Source organism: Cygnus atratus, chromosome 17, assembly GCF_013377495.2.
Source record: "Cygnus atratus isolate AKBS03 ecotype Queensland, Australia chromosome 17, CAtr_DNAZoo_HiC_assembly, whole genome shotgun sequence".
NCBI classification, from domain to species: Eukaryota; Metazoa; Chordata; class Aves; order Anseriformes; family Anatidae; genus Cygnus; species Cygnus atratus.
Window position 1 is genome coordinate 12,099,522 of NC_066378.1, and position 26,664 is coordinate 12,126,185.

The 26,664-nt window shown below is 41.6% G+C and overlaps 2 protein-coding genes across 13 annotated transcripts in view; both read left to right on the forward strand.

Moving 5' to 3' along the window:
• MPHOSPH9 (M-phase phosphoprotein 9) overlaps positions 1-16,487 on the forward strand; it is a 32,507-nt gene extending 16,020 nt beyond the window's left edge. For 3 of the 5 annotated variants that reach the window (XM_035564977.2, XM_050714249.1, XM_035564976.2), the window contains 17 exons: positions 563-669; positions 1,062-1,187; positions 2,006-2,442; positions 3,329-3,487; positions 4,602-4,689; positions 5,474-5,689; positions 6,549-6,596; positions 6,971-7,035; positions 8,753-8,854; positions 9,516-9,653; positions 10,351-10,526; positions 11,303-11,467; positions 11,800-11,920; positions 12,716-12,819; positions 13,690-13,901; positions 14,447-14,515; positions 15,134-16,447. In XM_035564977.2, the coding sequence (XP_035420870.1) occupies positions 563-669; positions 1,062-1,187; positions 2,006-2,442; positions 3,329-3,487; positions 4,602-4,689; positions 5,474-5,689; positions 6,549-6,596; positions 6,971-7,035; positions 8,753-8,854; positions 9,516-9,653; positions 10,351-10,526; positions 11,303-11,467; positions 11,800-11,920; positions 12,716-12,819; positions 13,690-13,901; positions 14,447-14,515; positions 15,134-15,235 (2,435 nt within the window). In that variant the 3' untranslated portion in view covers positions 15,236-16,447. Of the gene's footprint in view, positions 1-562; positions 670-1,061; positions 1,188-2,005; positions 2,443-3,328; positions 3,488-4,601; positions 4,690-5,473; positions 5,690-6,548; positions 6,597-6,970; positions 7,036-8,752; positions 8,855-9,515; positions 9,654-10,350; positions 10,527-11,302; positions 11,468-11,799; positions 11,921-12,715; positions 12,820-13,689; positions 13,902-14,446; positions 14,516-15,133 lie in introns of all 5 variants that reach the window. The other 2 variants (XM_035564978.2, XM_050714250.1) reach the window with 2 other exon arrangements.
• A 1,953-nt stretch (positions 16,488-18,440) lies between these two features.
• Positions 18,441-26,664, forward strand: part of PITPNM2 (phosphatidylinositol transfer protein membrane associated 2) — a 135,533-nt gene continuing 127,309 nt past the window's right edge. For 4 of the 8 annotated variants that reach the window (XR_007708940.1, XM_035564934.2, XM_050714140.1 and 1 more), the window contains exon 1: positions 18,501-18,874. The gene's annotated coding sequence lies outside the window, so the exon portion shown is untranslated. Of the gene's footprint in view, positions 18,875-26,664 lie in introns of all 8 variants that reach the window. The other 4 variants (XM_035564931.2, XM_035564930.2, XM_050714142.1 and 1 more) reach the window with 4 other exon arrangements.

The following is a 26,664-nucleotide window of genomic DNA, read 5'->3' on the forward strand; positions in this document are numbered from 1 at the left end:
GTAGCCCTGCAAATGATGTATATTGCTTCTACACAACCACACATATAAGAAACTGAAGTGGGATAAAGATTGTTTAAATGTTCCTCTTGTGCCATGCCACAGTAGGTGGGTCCCGGTAGGCTGTCTCTTTGCATGTTATGGTGTGCTGTTGAGCACCAAACTGAAGAGTTTGTAACCTTGAGTGGCTGTCTAGAATTATTCCTTTGGCATTATAAGCTTTAAGAGCTATACTGGCATTGTTAGAAATGTGGCAGTTTATAGTAAATGAGGATATGACCTCAAACACCCAAGAGTATATATTTTCACTAATTTGCACCTTTAATTAGTGATGCTGTGTGATATAATACTGATTATGTATGTTGCTTATGTTTTGCGTTGAGATTTTTGTAACTTCTGCTAACAAATACTTCAGTAAAATCCCTAAGCAATAGATGCTAATAATTAATACACTACTCTTGTTAGCTGGCAGAGTAACATCTTTCTAATGGTTTGGGGGATTCCAGCTCCATAGCTGTGAGATTGAAATTTGTAACCTTTTTTCTCCAATGATTCTTTTCATTAGGACTTTCGTACTGGAAACTAGATGAACAGGACATGTATCACTCTTTACCAGAGAACCTCAGAAGTGAGTTCACTGATGTTTTCTCCACAAAAGTATCACCAGATCAGGTAAACTTTGTGCATGTTCTAAAAGATGTGTTATATTTGTCATCTTTCTCCTTTTCTACAAATGGAAAGAATCAGCCCTTCAGAAGAGTTTTCCGTGAAGCCTCCTTTTGTTAGCTCACTGTCTCCTTCATTATTCATTTACCCTGGCTACCTCCACTTGGAATTTACTGACCTTCTTCTGTCATCTAAGAGAAATGGTGTAAGAGACAAGAAGAGACTAACTAGTATATTAAAGGTGTATTTGCCTCATTAACGACAGTTCTTTAAATTGGGTGCGTTGAACAGAGCCTTTTTTTTTTCTGAACTGTTTCATTAGCCAAAAAAAAAGTTATTTAACTGGGGATGAAGGATCGTGTTCAGAAAGACTAATGTAGCAATTTTGCCTGTTTAAGTCGTCTTCTGCTGATGAAATGAAGCTATCGTCATTGAAGGATATTTATCATAAAAGACAGAGAGAAAACAAGCAGCTGCCAGACATGAATTTTATGCCTTCTTCCCAGTCAAGTCACCCACCAGAGGTAACGTTATCTTTGTTGCACATCTCAGTTTGAAGGTATGATAGTTTTTACAGGCTGCTTTCATGTTAATTGGCACCTGCTGCCACCTCCAGTGCCGTGCTGGAACAGCAATTTTTGCAGCTGCGATGAACCAGACTGGGAGGGGATCCAGCTGGAAAGAACCCCTGGGAACACTCTGGGTAAACGAGCACCTTTGCAGCACACCCTTGAAGGTGATGCAGGGGTGAATCTGCTGAAGCTGCAGAAATGCACATGGGACTGCAGTTGCAGAAGCAGGGTTTTCTTTCTACTTCCTACAAGACAATTTCCTTCCACCTCAGACAGTGAATAGGCATGGGTTGTGGGAATATTCTTTATCAAATCTGTTTTTGTACCCATTTCCAGGATATAGCCTTTAGTTTTTCCTTGTGCACATAATGTATAAGGCTGCAGAGTGACTATTATGTGTCTGCCTTGTTTATGTAATCCACAAAGTGATTTTAGTAACTGTACAATGTTATTGCTTTAGCCTGCAAGCAAGCATCCTAATTCTTTTATATATATGACTGAAATTTTCTGGACAGCTACAGATGCTGGATATATCTTTTATTCCTGCCAGAAACTCAGAAACACAAGTTGCAAGCATTAGGTATATGTATCATCTTCTGAGCTGCAGATTTCTTCATCTTTGCACTTGCTTGTAAATATCAAATAATTATAGTAATATTCATTATAATTCCTGCAATACATTATATAGATGACTAATGTATTCAGATTAATTCCGTTTACATGACCAAAAGTTTAAACAATTTTTTTTAGTATTGTAACATATTTCCTAGATCTTGACGTTGGACCCAACCCTGCATATGAAACCCGGTCAGCAGAATCCAGGACATTGCTTTTTCAATATTCCTGAAGAGACTACTCCTTTTTCTCCAGACTCTATGGCAGAACCTGGATTTTCAAGTCATTGTGATACAGACTCTTTTTCACGGACAAGCAATTCATCTCAGTGTGATGATTCTCCAAGATATCCTGCTGGTAGCAGAGCTGTGCATTTGGACCTCTGGAAAAATCATACAATTCCAAATGAAAACAAGGCCAGCTGTCCTTTTCCAATGGCATATACCGATGCTAATAGTGATATTTTACTCAACCCTGAGGAGGAAGAAACATTAACTCTAACTCCATCTTCTATTACTCAGTGTGCTGACAACAGTTTACCAGAATATAATCTTTCAGTGACATCTGTTGAAGATCCTGTTATAATGTCAAAGTGAGTTTTTTTTCTTCTTTTTTTTTTTTTCTTTTAAGTTGTAGAGTTAGTCCCTTCATGAAAGAACAGTACTGGTGACGTGAACAAAACATGCACATTCTGTGAGCTTAGAATGTAGCTGGGCATTGCTTTTTTTTTTTCTTTCTTTCTCTTCTTCCTGAAGTAGAAATGGCGTGGAGATAGAACGGTCATTTTCCGCTTCTTATAAATGTCTTTGAGACCATACTAGTTAATCTAAAGCACAGTGTTTGTACCGTCTTCCTTGATCCCCATGAATATCAGAGCCTTAACTGGAACACAAAACAGTTTTCCATGTTTTATTTTTTATTATTTCTGTGTATACATTAAAATAAAAATACATGCTTACTTCATAGGCTGTATGAGGGTGTTGATTTAGGTAGAGAATTTCAAAGTTCTGTGGTAGGTATGGTTTTTAATTTAGAGTCAAATGGTAGGATAAGCACAGAATTGCTGTACTTAGGAAAAATAAATATCCCCCAATCACTGTTGAAGCTCTCATGATTTGCACAGCGACAAGGAGACGTGGCATATATTCCATGTGTGAGGGCTCATGCAGAGGGCCATGGTTTCAAGACAGCTCAGTTTGTGAGTTTCCCATTTCATTTCTTGTGCATATTTTCTACTGGGTAGAAAAGGGGAGAAAGAGTTAAGCTTCGTGCTATTAATGTGAATGCTTCCATGCCAGCCTTGGGTGTCTGACACCACTGCTTTAGATGACAAATTTTCTTTGCTTCAATTTGACTGGAACAAAGCTCTGCAAGAGATATTTATGTGCTGAGTTCATTATGTCTGAATCAGTGTAGCTGGCAGTGCGTGGTCATGTTGGTAGCTGGAAACTTTTTTTTGTTCTTAATTTTGAATATAGGATTAGGCAGAACTTGAGGGAAAAACATGCTCGACACATAGCTGATCTACGAGCTTACTATGATGCTGAGATACATAGCTTAAAACAGCAGCTAGAGGCAAGCCAGAAAGCTGCTTCTTCTGAAGATTTGAAGAAAATCAATCAAAATCTTGCTGACAGGTACTGTTTATCCATCTTTTTCTTTCTCTGTTACAGGATGTTATTTCTACTTTAAAAACTACATATGCTTGTTTAGAATATCTTGAAATGTTTGTCATTCCTCAATTCTGAATGTTTCATGCATCTATGATACTAATATTTTACTACTAGACACACATTTTATGTTATTTAATGCATCTTTTTAAGATTGGTTTAAAATTATTGTTAGGCGGTAAGTGGGATGTTTGGATCAGAGGTCTTGTTTGACCTGATTTTGTGCTGAAGGTAGGATGAGTTTTGTTTAAAAACAGCTGGCTGACAGGCTGAGGTAGTCCTAAGCAACCTGTAATGGAAGTATCAGTGTTGTAAGATAGTATTTGCCTGTCATGCTGGTGAACATCATCCCACTTTATCTTTCACACCAAAGCTACCAGATGTTTTCCAGATGTTACAGGAAAAGTCTTGAATTCATTGGTAGCTTTACAAAGCCAATTTACCAGTCAGTGCTCTTTGGCCAGATACTATTGCCGGAGGCTGTGTGCCTCACCTGTGTACTTGGTGCCACTTGGGTGATTGCTGTAGAAGTTCTATGTGATTTTATATCATTACTGCCAGTCAAAATACATATTAAAAATTTAGACAGTTAAAATACTTCACAAAATTTATGGCGTTCAGTGTAATTGAAAACGTGTGTGGGTAGCTGGGACTCTTTTGTACTTCTCTCCTAGCACTAGTGGGTTCTACCTATTAAAAGTGACTTCTGAGCAGTCATTTACTGAGTTACAAGAAGCTTGTGCTATGCTTTCAGTCATTAATTATCACACAGCATCATCAATTAGCTCAAGTGGAACTCCACTCTGGTGCCTCTCAGCTGCTTCTGGTCGTGGAGCTCTTGTGCACAGACTCCAGATGGTTCTGAGCAAATGTTCCCACTTTGCTGCTTGCCCTCCGAGCACCGCAGCCTTTCCGTGCAGAGGTGCTGGGTGCTCGCTGCAACAGCTGTAGACTATGGGAAGAAGTCCCAGGCTGGGAACCAAAATTAGAGGGGATGCTTGAGGAAGGAAAGGCAGCTATAAAAGGTAGATTTATTATTTGAAAGCTTAAGAGATTTTTGTATTCTCTATCTTATAAGTAGGTGTGACCAATTAGATGCAGCTCTGAATGAAGCAAGTGCTCGCATAAAAGCCCTTGAAAATAAGAATAATATGCTAGAAAAGCAAGTGGTAAGTATATGTTTATGGTGACATATTAATTCAAGTTGCTTTTTAACTGAAAGGGTAAGAAAATGCACCTATTCATTGTTAAGCTAATTTGTATTTCTGTATTTTATTTTCAACCTTTCTCTTAATATGACATCAGGCAGTATGTTACAGAGGCGACTTCCTAGCCATGTTTCTTAAGGACCCTTGCATGAATCATAATCACTTTTGTTTATAAACAATCCTTCATAGGGGCCAAATGAAGTTTAATAGTTAAATATTGTCATTTGTTTCTGATGTCTCACTCTAAACCAGAATCAATTAAAAAAAAAAATCTAATTACTTCCTTTTTGATTTCTAATTAGAGCTGTGTAATTAAGAGGAAATCTCATTTGCACTGGGGCAAAAATATTATCTGTATAAGTGTACTTATACAGTCTTTCTGGCTAGGTCAGACCTGTTTGTTTATGACTGCATAGTTGAATTTATTGGTGAAAGAACAGGGCATTCTGTCTTGGAAGTTAAATGCCTGGAGAGACTAATTCATTCCACCTTTTAGACTTTTTTCTATGCTGGGAAGCAAGACAGTAAGTTGGGATTAGAGACGTAACCTCTAGATGTTTTAAGTTATATAAAATGAATATACGTCTTTTGGGGGTTTGACTCTTGATTTTCGTTCTTTATACCTCACAGAAATGAGCATAATCTTGTACATCTGTAGATGAACTATTCTATTTGGATGATTTTAGTTTCTGAACTAAAAATCTGCTAGGTAAGCATTATAATTAATGTTGTGTTTCTTCTACAGACAGATTGGAGAGAACGCTGTTATGCTGTTAGTAATACTTCCAAAGTTTTACAGGAACGTATTGAAGAAATGCGCACAAATAATAAAGAGAAGGATAACACGATCAGTAGACTAAAATCCAGGCTTAAAGATCTAGAGGAAGCATTTGAAAAAGCTTATAAATTATCCGATAATAAAAATGCAAGGTTAAAGGAAGAAAATAAAATGTTTCAAAACGTAAGTAAGAAAATGTGAAATGATTTTTACAGTTGCATTGCATTTTAGCAACACAGCAAGTCCTGGGTGTTTTTGCAGTGGTATACTCTGAGTAGTTTTCCGAGACTTAATGCACATCTGAGGGAACAGAAATATTCAGTAGACTACTTTGTAGGCTAGGTGTTAGGTTATACTACAGACTTGATAGGTATTTTAAAACAGTTATATAAGGCAGCAATTATTTACTTGATGTGATAACATTTGCTGTATCCTTTCTCAGGTATTTTATTACTTTATGCACTATTAGTTCATCTTTTTGTAGAGGTAATATAGGAAGTAATTTCAGAACAAGTTATTTTTTGTTCTCCTGAGTTTATGTGGAATGGACTGAATCTCTTTTGTAAGTCATCACTGTTAATTTTATGTATAATTTTAGACTGAATCAAAGCAATTGTTCTTCTGATTCTTCAGTAACAGCTTTCTGGAATGTTTGATTTGTTTCGGAAAAATGGGTACTAGGTGGAAAAGCAACTTGATGCTTTAAATCCTTTATTTATTTATTTATTTTCCAAATAAACTTCAAAATACAAAGTCAACTTTAAAGCCAGTAAAGAGTTCTACTGTTTCCTTCAGCTTCATCATTTCCTTTTAAAGATAAATTATATGACAATTAGAAATATGTTGTGCATGTAGTTCTTGTCCCTTTTATAACTTTTTTCTGATTAGAAGATGCTAGAACTTAACAGATAACATTTAAATGCACTCTGTATATCCCATAGTGCTTATAAGCATGTTAGACAAGGAATTTATTTTATAGCACTCAACAAAAATGTTAGTTATGTTTATTCTCCATATGTGTTTGGTTTTTTGTTTGTCTTAGCTTTTAGGAGAATATGAGTCCCTTGGAAAAGAACATGAAAGAGTAAAGGTAAGTATGCACTAGTTAATTAAAAACCCAAGCTGGTAAAATCTGTTGTAATGTAACATAGAATTAACTGACTTAACGTAAGTGTTTAGGAAAAGACAAAATGAAATATCCATATATCTTTTTGCTGAAAGCTTTTTACTGCACCTTCAGAGTCCCTGAAAAGGGAAAAAGACTGAGTTTAGAGTATGTTGTGTTCTAGTTGTAGACAGCAAAAATACTGTGAAGTCAAAGCCAAAGAAATTTAATGGAACTCTATTTCAAATAGGAAGGCATATTTAATGTATTATTTTCAAGATTGAAGTTACTTTTTTTTTCTTCTGTAGACACTTATGTAGTTTCTAGACTTGTTACCTTTTTCCTTGTGTACTTTGTAGGATACGTTAAATGCAACTGAAAACAAATTGCTTGATGCAAACGCCCAGATTTCTGATTTGAAAAGGTAAATGTGAATGTTATTACTATTTTAACAATATGAAATGTATTCTGTGGCCCAAACATTTAGTCCTAGACTATCAAGTCTGTATGTTTGCAATTTTAATTACATCTTATGAAGTATTTCATGTTGCTTTACGTGGCTTTGCACAAATGTGAAGAATCTTGTTATTTTTAAGAAATGTGGTGTGTGCTTTTACTTCCTTGATCACAACCTCTTCCAGTGGGTTCCAATTGCTTCCTCTCTGTTGTCAGTCAGGTAGCCCTGCCAATCTGCTGGTCAAGCTTTTGCTACTGAAGTTGTTTCCTCAGGAGCCCCCATCTTCAGTTTACCAGTCTCTATGCAGGTTTTCAGGAGCGAGGATGCTGGCAGGAATCCACTATTCAAGATTATGGCTCCTGAATGTGAATAAAGGACAGAAAGTGTTCCATATATAGCAGAAATAACGCCTGCTATGGATGTCCCTCATGCTGCCTGGATCTGTCTCGTGGTTGGGACAACAGATACGTATTGAGCTTTATGCTTTCTGGGCAGGCACTAGGCAAGAGTCATGACCATCAAGGGTTTTACAGCTACAGACGTGTCCTCCAGTTTGGGATTTCTCAGCTACTCCTAGTCAAGGGTGTTAAACAGCATAGTTGTTCAGTGGAGTTTAGAGAAGTGTGGGAGGAGAGGACTTCTGAGAGGGTTCTAGGGCAGGCATTGTAGTACTGCAGCAAGGTGAGGTGTGACGTCATTCATCTCCCTCTGAGCTTTTTTGGGGGACGTGTGCTGTTATTTCCGTTCCTGTTTTATATGAGCAGCTGAAACCAAGCCTGTTAGAAATAGATCTTTTTTTTTTTTTGTGCATGGTTTTTGATGATTCTTCTAGAAATGTGGCTACAAGTTTCACCTCAAAATCCATTCCAAATGTCATAGCAACCAGGCATTAACCTGTGTAAAGTTAAAACTAAAACCAGAAAAAGCAAATGCAATTTTCAGGCATATGTTCTGCAATCCTTTGTTACTCAGATCACCTGATTTTTAAAGAAAAAGAATGGAAAGAATGAATAGCAAGAATTTAAGGAAGGAGTAGAAAGAAGTCAAAAATACTTTGCCTTCAATTTTTATTGTACTTTTGAGGAAATGAAGATAGTGTGAAAGAAAGTTCAGTATGATATTTCTATTAGTGCTTCTATTTTTCTTGCCTGACTGTTGATACTGCTAGCTAGGGATCATTCCATACCCATAAAGTGGAAAAAAGCAATTTTTACATCCTGTTCCAAAACCCTGACTTTCTATCCTCCGAGCAAGGAGTGCCTAAAATTGTGTTGCACTGAAGATGTGGACTGCATGAGCAGCAGATTGGTCGTTACCCGAGTGACACACATGAGAAGGAGCCACCCACTAAAATCAGAGTCAGGGAGTCCTTTGTGTAGATTCCTCATTTCAAGGAGGAAAAACATTTGTTTACCCCTCCCAAAGCCCCTAGGAGTTGAACGCTTTGATCCACAGCAATATCTCCTGGTCTTGTCTTTCTAGCTAGGTCACCGAACTTATTTGACTTAGAATACAAACACATATTTATCTACGTATTTATGGATAGATAGAAATCTCGTAGTTACTCTTGTTCTTCTGCTCTACTCAGGATATCTGAATAAAAATGAGTAAACTCCAGGAAATATGATGTCTCTTTATATATTCTAAATCATCTTATTATGCGTCTTTGCTACTTCTACATTAGGACAATTTCAAAACTTGAAGCTCAGCTCAAGCAGGTAGAACATGAAAATATGTTGAAACTTCGCCATATGACTGAAAGTCGTTTAAGAACCTCTTGTGCCAAGTAAGTGAATATTCCAGTAATGTGAAAACAGGTCATGTGCTTTAGAATACTTTTAATGTGTTTTGAGTAACAATGGATAAAGATGTCGGCCCATACGCTAAACTGGATTAAACATATGTGATGTAATCCCAAGCCTTCGTATGCCAAGAAATTATTAAAAAGATAAAAATCAGATAACGCATGTGTTATTTGGCAGACTGTCTCTAGTCTTCCTACATGAAGGTTGGTCTCAGTTGCTAAGATGAATAGAGATCTCCATGCTGAGCAAAGATCTTGGGAATAAAATCTAATAGTCCAATTAGACATTAGAAGTTTTCTTTGTGCCCTTATGTCTTTGATTTAGGAGGCCGATTACTGCTTTTTATTTTTCTAACTGTAGTTTGTACAGGTATCCTGTGAGTAGTGTGGAAGTTCAGTTATAATGCATACTCCAGTGTGGATTGTGAATGTATGTTAAGGACATAAGAAGTTGGTCTCTTTTCTGTTTTGGTGCTTCCATGTCTTAAAGACCTGAAAAGCTGCTTTTTTTCTACAGTATTTACAAAGTTATCGTATATTTGTTATTTGTTTCTAAGTAGAACAAATAAATAATATTTTATTCTTTTTAAAAAAAAAAAAATCAAAACCATTCATAATTCAGAATTTTTTCTTGTTCCCACAGCAAGTTGGCAACACCTGATGTCAGCAGGCGAAAGTGGCTGATACCAGGAGCAGAGTATTCAATCTTCACTGGCCAGCCCTTGGAAGTCCAGGAAAGCCCGAAAGACAACAGACTAGAAGAAACCTATATTCCTTCAAGGTGAGCTGGTTTCCTTCAGTCTCCACTGTGATGTGAAGTTGAACAATTCTAAAACATAATTTTATTGAAAATAAACCAGATTCATATTTCCAGATTTTGCGGATGCTAAGTAGAGTTCTAAAACATGTCTCGGTGTTGTAGATGCTAAACCATCCCTGAAAAGCAAAACAACCTTCTTTCTAGTATGAAGGAACCTGGTATGAAAGAAACAGCTGTAGCCTTCAGTACCTTCCTTGAAATATCAGAAGGCTTTAACTGCATCTTGTGCTGCTGCCTTTATGCTCTCCATGTTTGTGTCCAATTCTACTCTGAGCCTGGACACAAAGAAGTGCTCTGTTGTATATGACGTGAGCTGATGTGCTTGGCTGCAACTTGCTGCTAGTGTGAAGCTTCAGGTGTAGTTTCATTTCTCGGTAGTTTACCTTCTTCCTCAGAAGTTTCTAAAACCTCTGTCGGTATGTATTTACTTTGAAGAAGATGTCAAATTATCAAGCTTACCTCATATTTTGGATTCTTGGATTGGCTGTAATACGATCATCTGAGGTTCTTGGCTGAAATTAAGAACAACTCTAAAAATCTTGCTTCGGCAACTGTAAAGCTCAAAATAAATTTCTCCCAGTTTTTCTGTTCAACTTGCTTTTGGATTGCTGAAATAAAGCTGGAAAATTTGATCTTTCTTCCTGCTCCTTTCTTTAAGGCACCATTCTCCTCCTGAAAAAGACTCCTCACAAGAAGACTCTTCAACAAACACAATTGAAAAGAAGGAAAATGGGATGTCAGAAGCACCAATTATAAAAGCCTTTAAAGAACTTGAAGAAGGAAAAGCTTTTAAAGATTGGGGTACACAGACAGAAAAAGAAGACACGTCAGCTAGTAATTATATTTATTTATTTTTATATTCCTAAACTTGTCTTTATGGGCCTTTCTTTGTTTGCATGTCTTTTGGTTTTGTTCTCACCATGAAGGCCCATCCGTCTTCAGTGATGGGGTGAAATGAATGTGGTTTTTAGCATGCAGATTTCTGAAGTTTTCCTAAGAAAATTCAAAATGATACAGCTAAAGAACTTGTTTAAAATAGAAGGAATGCAAAGGTTGCTGTTAGGTCTCAAGCTAGAGAGTAGTTGATGTCCTTTTTCTAAGAATAACGTAGTATTTATAAACAGTTAATGGAGCCCTAACAGAGTTCTGGCTGGCTCTAAATCCATTTTAGTTTTGTTCCCATAGTGCTGTATCAGAATGTTATTATGAAAGCTGGCATATGTATTGTGGAACTGCACTGAGACATTCTAATAATGTTGATTTGGGAAGCCTTGGAGTTACAAAACATCGAGTCATTCTTAAATGCTTACGGTCTCGGTTCAGGCGGGTACTCCAGCCTTCCTAACCAAAAGAAGCTTTTGTCCTGCTTTTCGTTGTCTGTTATTTAACATCATATGTCCCTCGTGCTGCAAAGCACCCTTTCTCATAAGTTAGCAAAACTATCAGTTTCATGAATATGATGGGCAGGAAACGAGTCTTAAGTAAAACAGCACAAATGTTTGCACGAGGCAGTCTAAGTGCAGTTGTAAAAGCTGAGTACAAGAGAACATTTGTGAGCTCTTGTATCAAAAAAGTATTGATTAATGTAGTCGCTTTTTATTTTTAATTAGAAACAACAACTCGACGTCAAACAGTTGGATTTGTTGAAACTTCTTGTGTTGCTAACCGATCCCCAGAGAAAGGTAAAGACCAACAGAGACCAAAACGGTACAGCTCCCCTTGTGGCCAGAGGTCATCATCCCTTCCTCCTTCAAACAGGAAATCGAATACTCCAAGTAAGTGCTTTCCTGAAGTTTGCTTCATGTTTTTTGCACACACACCCACGCACACAAGTGAAGGTATATAAATAATGGAAGGTTGCTCTAGAAAAAAGAAAAATAAAAGTATGATTTCTGCATTATTCTAGTAGACAATGTAGAAAAAAAAGCTCTAAAATCATAGAAAACACAAGAATTTAATTTTTCTGTATTGTGATGACCTTTTCATATAATTTAAATAAACGTAGCTTTGAAAAGCATCCTTTAAAGATGTAAACATAAGATCACGTGAGTGGGAAATACTGAGCAGGGAGAATTTTAGGTACTTGAATGTACTTTGTCTCTCACAGCAAGACGAGAGATAATGTTGGCGCCAGTGTCTGTGACGTACAGCCCAAAACGATCTCCAAAAGAAAACCTCTCTCCTGGATTTAGCCATTTGCTTAGCAAAAATGAAAACACAGTGACAAGGTATGAATTTTGTGAATACAATTGTGTTCTGACGATTGTAATAGCAGCAGTATGTTTATGCAGGCTTAATACTGTTCCTGCTGGTTTTTGTTCATTTAAAAAGTTGTGGAAAATCTGAGTCATGTGAAGATTTCTAAACATAAAGCTAAGTTTTACTTCTTAAAACATGGCGAGAAAAATCTGGAATGATTTCTGTAACTTAGCATTTACCAAGGAGAGGTCTTGTGTTTATTGTTACGTATCTTGCAATGACTTTGGTCGGTGACAAAAAGGTTATAACAGAATTGTTTTGTGGAGTAAGTCCAGATTTACAGGCAGCTTATCAGGAAATGTAAATAAAAGTTGAAAATAGTATCTACCTATTGCGTCATTTATAAGCATGTTAGAAGATGCATAAGCTGAATTTTGTGGTAACCGAGCTACATAATATGGTTTCTGTAGAGGTCTTTGCTTGGCAAAGCTTGTAGAGTTTTAGAGAACAAGCTTAGCTGCAAGATTAAAGTATAGGACACGTGTGAGGAAGAAGAAATGTGTAGCACCACTCTGGTTTTTGAGAATGACTGTGTGGGAGCTGAGTATGTTCAGGAGTGATGGTTTGGCCTATTCCAGAAGAAAGACACATGAATGAAGCATTTTGGTATATGCAGTTGGGAGTGTATTGGGATATGGTACTACTATGGAAATTGTTTTATAAACAATTAGTTTATTTCCTACCTTTAACTGTCTTGGCTAAATACTGCATCAGTTGATAAATTATTTCTAGCGAGTAGCTGTTGTGTGCTTCTCATTCTGTAGATTTGACATACTTCTAGATGACCTGGAAACTGGTCCTCCCTCTACTTTACAGCACAATAATCCAAGAAAAAGGCTCCAGTTTCTCTCACTAGATGATACAGAAGGTAATCCTCCAAAGTAGGGGAAATGTTTCTTTGTACTTTTTTTTTTGAGTTTATAAAATGTACTTTATCTCCCAACAGAAACATTTTTACCATAATTTCTTCCACATTGGTAACAGCTGTTTAAATAGAAAGCTGACATGTTACTCTATGAGGTTCAATTTCCAAAAATCCTCTCTATCTTGTCTTATTACTGTAGATTGAGAAATACCATTCATACAGGATTTTATTTTTATGTATATGCGTGTGTGCACAAACGCAACAGAAAAACAAAAATAATTAAATTGAGAAAGAAGGGCAATATGTTTCCCTATGCTTAACTCAGTTATGCAATGCATATCTTACTAGAGTCTATATTAAGATGCACATACTCAGTCAAACTAATAAAATTCCTATCTGTAATGCAATGTTTAGTAACAGAAAGAGTAGATATAATAAAGCCAGTTGTTTAAGATTTTTTTGAAATGATTGATTGAACCAAATCTTTCTAATTTTCTAATTCTTGTCACAATGTTCTGCTTTTGTTTTTATTAATGTAATTATTTAGATGGGTGTTTTCATGACAGCTAGTCTACATGGTGATATTTAGAAATGTTGTACCAGTAATTCTTAATGAGCACAATACATTAATCCGTTTGTTAACAAAAAAAATATGCTGTTTTATAAAGATCGTTGAAAGATGACCCGTCCAAATGTTTTGCATTCTTCTGGGAAGTTTGCTTAAGGCAAGCAAATGAGGCTTTGCTACTTCCTATCATTTTATATACCTCTAAGATCACGCTGCTATTCTTTTTTTTTTTTTTTTTCTCTATCCTACCTAATAATTTAATAGAGAATTACAAAACAAATAAAAGAGCCCTGTTTTGTTGATAGGAAGGCAGCATTCAGGTGTCAGACATAGCTCTTGTGCTGAATCCGTCAATATTGGAATGAAGAAGGCAACAGCATGGGATGAGAGGAGCGTAACGCAGAACTATGAGCCATTGCTGTCACCTTGTGAGGAAGACTTCAAGTATGCACCGAGGATTAAGACTCTGGCTGAAACGGAGAGGCTTTTTGATGAGCTGACTCAAGAAAAGCAACAGGCAAAGATGATTTTTTATTTTAAAGTTGTGACTAAACATAGTTACTGTATGAGAGGTGAGGGGTATAGCTGTATTACCTATCCCACGCATGGCTGAAGTTCACGTGTAATTTCCATCGTTAATGTAGGAAGGTGCCATTATCATTCCCTGCTCTGCTTCTGACACTACAGTCCTTTCCTGTTCCTAATTTTGTTAAAGGAGAGTCATTTTAACATGAACACAGTGTGGATGGAAGGGTTGGAGTAAACTTAATTTCTTCGTTAATGGACAGTGGCTTAACTCAGCCTTTCGAACAAGGAAGGTTATTTTGGCAACTAAGAGCGCTCTCTTCAAAATGCTCCTTGAGTGTCTACTTACACGATTAACTTTTGTATTAGTTTGGTGTGGCATTGTGTTATGGTAACATAAGTTGTTGTTTAAGAACAGTATTGGACATGTATCTGTAGCCTATGTACCTCACCCCTCTCTCTCTGTAAGATTAGTTAGGAAGGAGTATATTGGCTCTTGAAGCTCTAATTTACATCTGAAATATTTTCTGTTACTAGATTGAGGCTGCATTGAGTCGAATTCCTTGTTCTGCTGGAAGAATGACTTTGCAAGCAAGATTAAATCAGGTGCAAAAACTTTTACCTACAACTGTTCTCTTCAGTTGCTCTTCCACAATTTGAGGATACCTAGTTTAGATGAAAGTTCAAATTTTGAAATCGATATAAGTGCAATTACTATGGAAATTACTATTCCACTGAGAGTTGTTCCTGAATATGGCTGAATTGTGAATCTGTTTAAAATGCTGTCTCTAGACTTTAAAGCATTAAAAGATAAAGGGGAATTTACCTCAATTTAATCATAAACACACTCTGAATTATCTTGTAAAAGGTGTAAGTTTGTGATTTATGACAATAATTCAAAAAATAATAGTTATATGTTTATATAATATTTTTATTGGTCTGACTCGGAATGCCCAAGCCAAGAAAAAAAGGGAATGGGAGCAGAAGGAAAAGAAAAAAGTCAACAACCCACAAATACACACACATTAAAAAAAAAAAATATGATAAATCTACAGGTCTGGCTCTAGTTTTTGGATGCTAACAGAATATGCTAACAATATATCAGAAGGGATTCTAGCTGAATGTAGGAATAACAGTAGTTTATTCATTTTAGAAGGATCACTGGATTTTTGTTGTACGTTATTAAATCCTTTTTTTTTTCCCTTTCTTTTCTTTAACTGTTAGGAAGCCCTGGAAGATCGCTTGGAAAGGATTAACAGGGATTTGGGATCAATACGCATGACTCTGAAAAGATTTCATGTTTTACGTACCTCTGCAAATCTTTGACAATTCACTCTTGAATTCAAATAAGCTTTTTTTTGCACTAATATATAATTATGCACTCAGTAAATGCAGAATTGTTTTGTATTTTTATAAACCCTAAATAGTAGTTTTACAACTATGTTACCCTTTACACACAGCAATATTTTGTACTTCAAACAGCCACCTATATTTTAAACATATTTTTGTTACTGTTGAGGAATCGATGTTTATCCTGTATTGTAATATTTTTAGAAATATTAATTATTTTTAAATAATGATATTCAGTGTATAATAAGAAACTAAAAGGCAGCTTGTTTTTGGAAAATGACCGTGTTATCTTTTTTGCACTTCATTTTCCTCACCATTTTATAAATATCTATGCTATGTTGTAAATATAGCTAATAGTAAATTTTGAATTTTCATACAAAAGGCAACATGAATTACCAGTGTTAGATAACCACTGCTATATGGTAAATCCTTTTAATTTAAGTCTTATAACTTGGATATTTTTCATTGTGACAAAAAACTGTGAGGAATACTTTCATTATGGCTGGTTGGCTGCAAATTGGTGTATGTTTTGCTAGTTTGGCCGCCTCTGGCTATGTTTGTAAAATACTGCTCTAAATTATTCGGTGTCTCCCAACAGTTCAGGGAGTAATACTTTGATATCACGAGGACCGGGATTAATGAGACTGACAGCGGCCAGCTTGTCTCCCAATGAGCAGCTCAACTCCAGCCGACACCCCAGGACGTGTAGCTACCCAGCTGAAGCTCCTGTTTTAATATGCTAGTTAGGGGTTTTGTGCCACGCCAGTGTTCTGACCGCAGTTATAAGCACGCATTTCCAAATGAAGTCCAAGCTATTTTTGTGAACATACATGCATTTTTCTTGGTGAAAAATATGTACTTGCTAGTTGGCATGTTGTTGAATTACTGTTCAACATTGATATTTTCGTTTGCATTTTAATATTAAATAAATGTTTAATTAGATTCTTTCCTCTAGCCCAAGAACAATAATAGGTTCTGGGATATTACATCAGCGATAATGTAGGTTTTAATCATATTGTGTGTTTCAAATTCTGTCCTTGTTCAAGATGTTTAGCCACCAATTATGTGATTATTTTGCAGTGGAAAGGCCAGAATAGCTGTCATAAAGGAAGCTTGTGAAGGTCTGTTTCTAAAATTAGAGTGCTTTTGTTTTAAGATATTTAATGAAGAACTGTCCTACCCATGCACAGTCTTTTTATTTTTTTTATATAAAGTGTTTTGTGCCTCCACTTCTGCCATGTGGGTTGCTTTTAATATAAGATTAGAATTGGTGAGAAATCAAGGATGCTAATTACTCATTTTCGCTTTTACTCTAAAATGTTGAAATTGGGCCTGAATGCTTGGAGATGACTTGCTTGAATATACTTCCTGGCTACATCAATAGATTCAGAATTTTCATGGTATTTCATATTCTTAATTAACATTTTCCCTCAAAAGAGGGATTGAGGGAGGGGAAAAAAAAAAAAAAAAGAACATTGACTTCCCAGTGCAACTCTAGTATTTAGCTGAACAAGTTTTTTCCACTGTTTTAAATTATTAACAGGCAGAATTTAGAAGTGTCCTTCAAAAGCAGCATTCAGCAAGCAGCATTTTTCACGAGGAATCCATCACTAGAAAACTTAACGTGGGTCCATTAATGGTCTTGTTCTTTCATGATGACTGCAGCAAAACCAAGCAGAACTTCCCTGACAAGCATTTGAAACAAGCAGGTAAATTGGTTCAGCCCTTTCACTGCCTTTTCCTTATAACCTCCCTTTACTTTCACTCCATTCTCTCCAGTGCTATTCATATTCATGTACTTTTTTATTACATCCAGAAAACTGAAGTGTGAGTCAGAATTTATTTTTTAATCAAAAGTCCTCCTCCATCTGTTGGAGCTCTTTAGGCTATTTCTGTTCTATTATAACACTGAAGGGAAAAAATAATATCTAAGTGTTGCTCTTCGTAAACTTCTAGGACAACCTTTTCAAATAAATGTCTGGCTTAGGGTGACCTGTTTCAGTATGGTGCCTTCAGCCTGATTCTTCAGAGGGGCAGAGAATCTGCAGTTCCAGATTAAATCAGTGGGAGGCCTGAATGCTTAGTGCTTCTGAAAATCAGACCTGAAGCATCAAAAAAAAAGAAGTAAAAAAAAAAAAAAAAAAAAGTGGGGCACGTTTGGGAAATATGACTGCACTTGCTGTGCACTCTTCTGGATAATGTCTTTTTAAATTTTTAAATTTTAAGCCCTTTCAAAATTCTTTGCCTGAACACAAACATATTGTCTCTTTCCATAGCTGAGGACAAATAAGGCCTAGAGAAGCAGAAACTTAGGCTTCTTCTGAGCAGGACTTTAATGGTCTTCCTCTTGCATTCTTCCATCTGGCACCTGTCAGCTATGTAGACATTCATCACCTCTTTGACCCTACTAGGTTTTGCTCAGATCTCCAGCTTTTCTTAGTCTCAGACTGACCTTGCGAGACCCTCCCGTGCATAGTTTCTCTGTGATGAGAGTTGCAGGAGTAGTAACGTTTATTGAGATTTAACTGTTGGAAACCAGTCTCTATTTGTCCCCTTCTATAGAAAACAAACAAACAAAAAGTCTCTATACCATTGATAGCTTTAGTTATGGTCTGCATTTCACTGGGAACTTTATCTCTTAATAAATAAAAAGTGACTAGGTTTTACAGCAGCAATGCAGGTAGTCCTTACAAAAGAGATGATGCTTAGTGAGTACGGTATGTTGGGCACCCAGGAGCGTGGGTAACCTCCAGGGATGGGACCTGAGACGGAGCAGCCGGGGGGCAGGTCCCGATGAGATGTGTGCAAGTCCTTGAGGCTGAGGCCAAAGCACGGAGCTGACGGCAGCTGTGCAGCTCCCGTGAGGCTGATGAGTTCGGAATTACCCAGCATTTACCAACAGGCTGCTTGCTGATAATAATTTGCAGCTGCAGCAGGGAGGAGAAGCGATGCACCCTTAAACAAACAAAAAAAAGCAGACAACTGACAAGAGTTTAAAAGTTAAAACAGCCCATTTTGCTGTTGTTTCTCCGAGACTTCCGAATGCAAGAAATTGTTGAAACCGTGATTTCCCCCCCAGAGTTTGGAGGGAGCGAAGCCTCAGGTGTAACGCCCACTCCCCCAGGCCGGAGGGCCGCGTTCCTGGGCTTCCCCCCCCCCGCCTCCACCGCCCGGCCCCGGCGGAGCGGGGCGAGCCGCGGCCGGCAGGCGGCGCCCCCCCCTCAGCCGCCCGCCGTGCGGGAGCTCCGGCCCGCCGAAGGAAGTGGCGGCTCCCCGCGGCGGTGGGCACGGCTCGGGCTGGGGAATAAAACCGTGCGGCAGGAGCAGGGGCAGGGGCTGGGGCAGTGGCGGTGCGCTGAGGCTTTTCGCCTTCCCCGCCGCTTTCCCCGCCCCGCAGCGCCGAGCTGCGGCAGCCCGCCCGCCTCTCTCCCCCCCGCAGCTCCCGGCGGGCGAGGGAGCGAGCGAGCGAGCGAGGAGCCGCCGCCGCCTGCTCCCGGCCCACCCTCGCCGGGGGATTATGCCAGCGGAGCGCCGGCATGTCGGCACGCAGCGACTCGTAGGCAGCCGCCGAGCCGCGGCGGCATCGGCAGCGGGAACCGCGGCCGGGAGCAGCCGGTGCGTGAGGAACCGGGGCTGGGGGGGGGGGGGGGAGTCGGCGGCGCGGGCACCGGCACCTGGCGGGCACCGGGGCCGTGCCTCGCTGCGGGAGGGGGGCTGGAACCGAGGGGAGGGCGAGGAGGGAAAGGCCGGGCCCGAGGGGCGGCTGCAGCCTCCCCCCGAGGGGCCGGGGCGGCTGGGCTCGGCTCGGCGGGCTCCTCCCCGGGGCCTCGGCGGGGCTGAGGCGGCCGGTGGAGGAACGGCCCCTGCGGGCCGCGGCGCCGGGGGGTGCCCGGCCGGTGGCTCCCGGGGGTGCCGCGGGGTCGGGGGGACGGGGATGGGTTGGGATGGGACGCGTTGGTCGTCTCCTGCGGTCAGCGGGATGCTTCGGCGGGGAAAGTTTCCCGAATATCGGAAGAAATGACAAGGGAGGGATGCGCCTGGCGCTGCAGCCATAGCAGCGCCGTGCCTCGGCTTTCAGTTATTTCACGTGAAATTGGGAAGCGAGCGTAACCTTGCTTGGACACGGCCCGCCGGTGCGTCAGTGCGGTTTGGTTGTGCCCCAGCCTTCCCCTCAGCACTGGCGGGGAGCAGGAGCTGCTCTTCTCCTCAGTCCCCGGCCATGAACCCCCTGCCACGCTCAGCAGAGGGGCACCCTCAGTGTGGGGTCGTGGCCGCACAAAACTGCACTGGGTGTCAGGGCAGCCCTCAAGCACACCAGGCATGAGGCCATAGCACGTGCTGTGAGGTGCTTCACTCTGGCTATGGCCCTCCTCATCCTGATTTCCCAGTTAGCACTTCTGGGTTTTGAATTTACCTGAATTTAGTTCTTGGCAAGGCACCGGGTGTTGTCGGGAAGGGTCAGGGTGGCGGCAGCAGCCCAAGAGTCCCTGAAGTATGTTGTGAGGAGAGGATGAAGGTGCTGCCTGTGCCTGTGGGGTCTGCCTCAGGAGAGCAGGGGCCAGACCTGCAGCAGCCGTGCAGGAGGAACACCTTTGAGATAGAGCCTGGGAAGATCCTCATGGGTTTTTGGGCCTTAGGCACCCCTGGTGGTCAATGAACTGCTGGGTGAGTGGCTGGGGACATCGGCCAGGCTTCTGAGGCAGTGTCCGCACCGGAGAAGGCGGGAGGGAGAGGTTTTCCCTTCAGAACAAGCAGCGGTGCTGTTCTGTAGCCGGACGATGGGCTACAAGAAGAGATCCCTCTGCTGGGAGGCTGCTGGGCCTGGCGGTCCCTTGTTGCCTCTCCACCTGACAAAAAGGGCTCAACCTGACAAAAAGGGCCCAGTGTTGGTGCCCCTGAACAGCCCTGGGCTTGGTTCTGAAGCGTTCATTGCTGCCCCGTGCCAGCAGACTACAGCATGAGCAATTCTAGCTCCCTGCCCAGCTGCAGGAGGGTTAATGTCACTTCCTTCACTTCCCCAACCCCTCTTGCTTCACTGAAGAAGCAGCAGAAGCACGGAGGAGCGTGCCGAGGTGCGTGTGCTGGGCTGCAACATTGTGAGCAGAGCCAGGAGCGAGGAGCCCATCTCCCGGTGCAGAGCAGTGCCCTGTGCAGTCAGCCACGCAACGCAGTCCGATCAACGTTTTATGTTGAAATGCTGTGGTTGAGACAAAGTTTATTCAAATTGTGCATTTAAAAAGAAAAACCACACAAAAACAACTTCTTCCTTTGTTAATAACTGCTCTGAAGTAAGAACTTCCATCTTCTATGTGCTCTGGAAGCAGCAAAGTAGATAATATGATGCCAGAAAAAGTCTTAAGTCTTTTGAAGACATAATCTGCAAATGCTTGGCTCTGCACAGGACAATAGTTCAGTAGGGCAGTGGTCACAGATCAGCTTTCACACAGGTATTGTGACTTAAATGGGCAGTGGTTTGGTCTTGTGTTGAAACATATATGGTTTGTAGGACTCCTTTTTGCATACCGATTCCCTCCCTGTGTCTAGTCTTTTTGCTTGCGCTGTATTTTTATCGTGTAGTTTATTTTTGTCGTGACTGTGTTGTGCCCCCAAGTAACACAAGAAGACTGACTGTGTCACAGAGTTCAGCGCTGGCTTCTGAGTGATTTTTTCCACTGTTGAGTAGGAGGCTGGTGTTTGTAGGACAGCCTTTCCTGTCCTTTGCAGACCTCGTGCCTGAGACGTTCGAGAGGTGGCTGCGTAGCTGGCTATTCTGACAGGTCACCAGCTCCTCGGCTTGGCCCTGGGTTGCTCGGTACCTGAAACGCCTCCTTGGGATACACAAAATCAAGAATGACCAAGCACGAAAACATGGTTGCAAACTTGCCCTAGCTTGCTGTTTTTCACAGGAATGCTGCTTTGTTGTCCTTGCGATATGTTCTGCTTGTGGCAGCATCTCCGAGAGGGATGGGAAATGAGCAAGGGCTGAAAACGCCGCATGTTGTGTTTCTTGCTTTTGATGGAGCTGACTTCTGGTAGGCTGTTAGATTTCATTAATCATATTTAAGTTTCTGTCACTAACTTTTAATTAAAAGCATGGTTGATATCACTTTAATGAATGTACGGATGTTAGCCATCTTCATGCATAAAAATGCGTTTTAATTCCCTTACTATTCCCTTTATGGCCCTTAGATGCTTTTGTTGCCATTTAAACAGCATACAGTAGCAGCTGTTTATCTTCTTAATATAACTTTTTCTTGCATCTGTGTTCAGGAAACAGTAATGGTTTGAGTAAACAAATTTCTGGTATCCTTTAACAGTATTTTTAAGTAACTTGGCAGAAAGGGTCAAAAGTGATGCCTAAATAGGGAACTCCGAGGCTCTTGCTGACAGTAGCCTGAGATAACTCTGCTAAAATCATTAGTTACATGAGGTGGTGAGGAAAGCAAGAAGCCCTCGGTGCAGGACTTTTGCTTCTGGTGAGCTCAACAAGGAACTTTCCCCCAGATTATAACTTTTTATTAAAATATCCTTTCTATTTCGGGCTTGCTTCTGATGGTGCATTTCAATGCACTTGCTGCTTGTTGTGCATCTAACAGCCCAAGCGTTTATTGTGATTTACCATCTGGCATGTGGGAGTTTTATCTAACTTCTCATTTTAGTTGACAGCAACCAGTTTGGAAAGACCTTGTCCTGATTTTTTTTTATTTTTTTTAAAGAAATTCTCAGAACTTATAACTGACAGTGGTGCTGAGGGGTTTTGAATTTAGATAGTCTCTCCTTATATTTTTTTTTTAAATTCAAAATTTGTTACTGCTTCTGCAAATTGGCCACAGAGCATCACATCCCTCAAGCAAGGTCATATAAAGAAGGTGCCTTCCATCGGTCCAAGCTAGCATTAATGTCCCCCTCACACCCAAATAAAAATCTTGCCATTCAGTTTTTTTCTTGGCAGCCTGACTGGAAAGCTTTGGAAAATGGCAAATGAAAGCTGCTGCTGACTCCTGGATGTCGCTTGACTCATGCCATTCTCGCTTATTCGTGATAGCGACCAGTTCTAGGACAGGCACGATCCATTGAGAAACAATTTTTGGCAGTTTTTCTTCAGGCTTCTTCTACGAAAGACGTGCCTTGCTTTGAGAAGGGAGGAGGAATGAATATCGATTTCTTTATTTCTTTGATTTTAATTTTCTTAGAAACAAAAAGCAACGTAAGAAAACCATGGTTTTCTTAGTAGTCAATTTCTCTAAATGGTGAAGATATCTTCTAATTTAATTTTAAAGCTGGCTGATATAGATACGATGCAATTAATATTTCTGTTTGTCCCCAAATTAGTGAGATATGTCTAAATTTAATTTTGACCCCGAAAGCATCTTATATTCAACAATATTCTGTAGTATCCAAAGTGAATGGAAATGGAGTAATTGGAGGGTGAGGGGCGAGGAAGGGAATAAATAAAACACTTTATTTTTAACTTTGTTTCCTGGATGTTGGAGGAAATCCACACACCACAACATTGTGCTGGGGCTGAGGAGTCTGAGCGTGAGCTCATGCAGGACCTGAAAGGGAACGTGGCTTCTCTCTTGGTAGCGTCTGTGCCAAGAGTTCTGTGAAACTTTAAGTGAACAAAATAGGAACATGTAAATATCATTTGTTAATGTAGGAACAGCAACGCAATTTAGGATCTGAGCTAGCTCCGTGCTGTCACATCGGGGAGTTTCGGTCAGCGCAGTGCCAAGTCGCTACACAGGGCGCCTGAAGTCGTGAGTGATCGCGTGTTTTCTGCAGGTGAGGGCTTTTGCAGGTGTAACTGTGAACGATTTTTTTTTTAAATTAAAAAATAATAAGAGGAAAGTTTTCATTTATTTTTAATTTTAAATTAAAAGAACAGCGGGAGGAGACGCAGTCAGCATCCCCCGGAGCCCCCAGCACCTCGGTGCTGGCTCTGCAGCGAAGAATTCAGGAGCTGCACCGCGGCGCCTCTTCCCGAGCGGTCCAGCAGCGTCTCCACGTGCGGGCTGCAGCACGCCAGGGATGGCGGCGAGGCTGCCGAAGGCTGCAGCCCGGCCGGGCGTGCTGGGGCTCAACGTGAGCTCGTTGGGGTCAGGGCTGCCGTGGGGCAGCACGCTGCCTGCAGCCGCGCCGCAGAGGCTGGGAGGAAGGCGAACACCTCGGCTGATGCAGAGGCTGGGCACAGAGCAGAGCTGTCAGGGCAGCAGCGTGGGCGGCCGAGCAGCCAATGTAACCCTTTGCGGCTGCTCTAAAGCTTCCCCCAGCCCAGTTAGTGCCTGAGGGCTCCACGGGAGATTTTTCGCCGGGTTTCTTAAGCATTTTTAAGCAGCCTTCAGGAGATCTCGCTCAGGTAGATCGGAAGGGCTTACAGCATCCCGAAACCTGCATCCTTGCAGACCTCAGTGTTTTTCACAAAAAAAAAAAAAGAGTGCTGAATGCTCTGGGTAAGGAGGGCTCCGTGCGGGGTTTCGTCCCAACTCGGTTGTGTTTGCCAGGTGAGCACAGCGAGCAGGACCCTTACAGCTCCCCTCCGCAGCAAAGCGGACAAGCTAAGGCTGCAGAGCCTCCCTCAGCGCCACAAGGGAAAGGGATTCGCCTCATCCTTTCTGTGCCTTCATGCAGCTCGGGTTCACGGGGGGCTTTCTCCTCGGGCTTCTTTCCCCACTTGGCACAGCCTGGCTGGGGCCAGGGCAAGCCAGTGGTGAGAGGGGGCATGGTGTCAGCTGGGCAGGCAGCTTCATTGCTGCCGTGGGTGCTCAGGAAAGGGAGCAGCGAGCGATCAGCTGCGAGTTTCCTGGTCCATCCTCGCGGCAGCGGTTCTTGTGACAGCCCAGGACGTGAGCCGTGATTTGTTTGGATCTCCGGCACTTACGTAAGAAGCACCGAGCCCGGGACACCAATTCAGGCGTATTAGCTGACTTAACCCACGGAGCAATGACCTGAAGGCGTTCCTTGTTCACAGAGCAATAACTAATTTGGAAGGCGGGAACGTGTAATCACGTTGGCACGTCGAGTGCCTGGGCATATCTTGGTCGTTTGGGGTGAGGCCCTGTTATCTGCAGCTCCAGCAAAGTTTGGTATTTGCACGACTGTTAACCTGGCTGCATGGTGGGGCTGTAATTCCATTAGGTGCTTTAAAAGGCTGTGGAAGGATTCAGGCTCTTATAGCACAGCTGTGCTAAGCTGTAGTTCAGTTTCTCCTGGGTGTCTGGTCCAGGTTGGCCACGACAAATCTGCTGCGGGGCTCGGTGGTTGCCCCCGGGGCTCCTGCAGCTGGTTTGGGACGGAGGCAGAGCGGTGGCGGCACCGGGAACCCCGAAGGGCCCTGGCTTCTCTGCGCAGGTAGGGACTGTCAGGCACTGGCTGCCTGCAGTGAGCAACCAAGGGTTTTGCTTATGCGTTTATATGTGGGCATGGGTGTAATTATGCTTTATGTGCCCAGTGCAGGGGGTGTAACTTCACTTGGGATTGTAATTTGGTTTACGATTGGTACTGTAACGTAGGTAACCTCCTCAAGGTAGAAACGCCATGGAATCGCTTTGCCTGTGTGGGTGGTTTACCTACCTTAGTGCTACTTCTCTTCCTTTATTTTTTTAACAAAGGAAATAGGCATTTTATATTTATCATATCCGATGAAATCAAAATCTAAATATTTACATTTTTTTTTTTTTTCTGGATCTGAGGTTGGGAACCAATTGTAGGCGTTCCCAAGCTGTTAGTCAACCTACTGCGCTGAGTGGGTTGGTTCCCTTCGGGTGCTGGGGAGAAGGAGCCTCGTGGTTCTGTCGCGGGCTTCTCCTCAGTCTCTGCAGCTGGAAATACTTCCCTCTGTGGGCTTGGCGACCTGGCGTTACGTTCGGAGGGTGTTCTAGCCTAAACATGCTGAAAGCTAACCATGTGTTATCTCCAGCAGCACGCGGTTAACTGCAAACTGTGAAACTGGAGGGGGAGTTCAGGACGTGAGGATGTAAATAACTCGGAGATATTTGGTGGGAAGGAACAGAAGGGGGAGGAAGGCCTCGCGCTTGCTTTTTCTCTGTCATCCTCATCTCCTTTATAGCACTCCCCGTGCCTGACTTCCCGGGCTTTTTACAAACAGAGATGGAAGATGGCTTCTGTTTTGAGCAAAGATAACCAGCAGCAGGCGTGGGAGATGCTGCAGGGCACGACTTGGGAGAAGGGGCAGTAAAAATCCCAGTGGCTCTGGCGTGTGGTCCAGCACCCAGTGGTGTGGGCCAGGTGGATGGACCCAGTTTCCCGGTGGGCTCGTATTTTTTGGGTAGGGCTGGCACGGTGCTTTTAGGCCCCTTGTACAAGTCCACCAAAGCAAAGTGATGGAAAATGAGAAGAGCAAACAGCTCGTTTGTTTTCCCTCTCTCCATCGTTTTTAAGCATCGTTTATCCAGGCTCTTGGGACCCATTGTTTGTCTAACCTGTATCCGGATTGTAAAACATTGTTCCAGGTTTTAACTTCAACAGATGGTAAACGTCCTTCAGTGAATATCCTTAAAAACGCATTCAGCGTGGACACAATGTGTCCTCTGTTTTGGGACTAGAAAACCACTTCTAATGCTGCTTTTTGTTTACATTTAATTGCTATAAATAGGCATTTCAAGAGGGCACGTTTATCTGACACACTATCGCCGTCTGAGGGAAGTAAACGGGGTAAGCCTACTTAACAGGCTGATGCTTCAGGACAGCTCCTGCGTGTTGGCTTCCCAGTTTGAAGGCGTCACTTTGGTCAGAAGAGCAGAGATGGTTGGACTTGCCGTGCTGAGGGTGCATGCTTTGGTATTTGAGGCTCTGCTTGGAAATACTAGTACTGGAAATGCAGCATCGCTGTGTCGGGGCGAGGATGGCAGGGGGAGGACCCTGGGTAGCAAAGCTTATCAGTTAGTGTCTCATAAACAAACCAGAAAAAAAATTGTGTTTTACTCCTTGTTGGTAAAGTAGAACTGAAGAAGAGATCAGAATGTTTTATCTTAAACATCATTATCAGAATCATCAGCTGAACGGTGTTGAGAGGCTATTCCTGTTCCTGGTTTAAGGCAGAGTATAATTTGACTTTTAGATCTCCGTTTTTCCTAAATCAAGTGTATGGCACCAGCAGCTCAGAGAGTCTCCTCCTGATTATAAACAGGCTTGGAGCCATCAAAAAAGCCTTGAAATCAGCTCAACAACTGTTTGAGAACCGCCTTCTTAATATTCCTACCCAGCCCTCTGCAGAGGCCTCCTGCAGCAAACTTGTAGATGTCAGTCGTTCCCGCGCGTTTCATTTAGCCTGCTGCTAAACTTTGCAGGAGATTGTATGCAGATGAGCTTTTCAAAGCTTCTTTTTAAGATGTATTTGGAAAGCTGGCACCAGCGAGGCAGGAGCTAGCACAGCACAAGCAGTG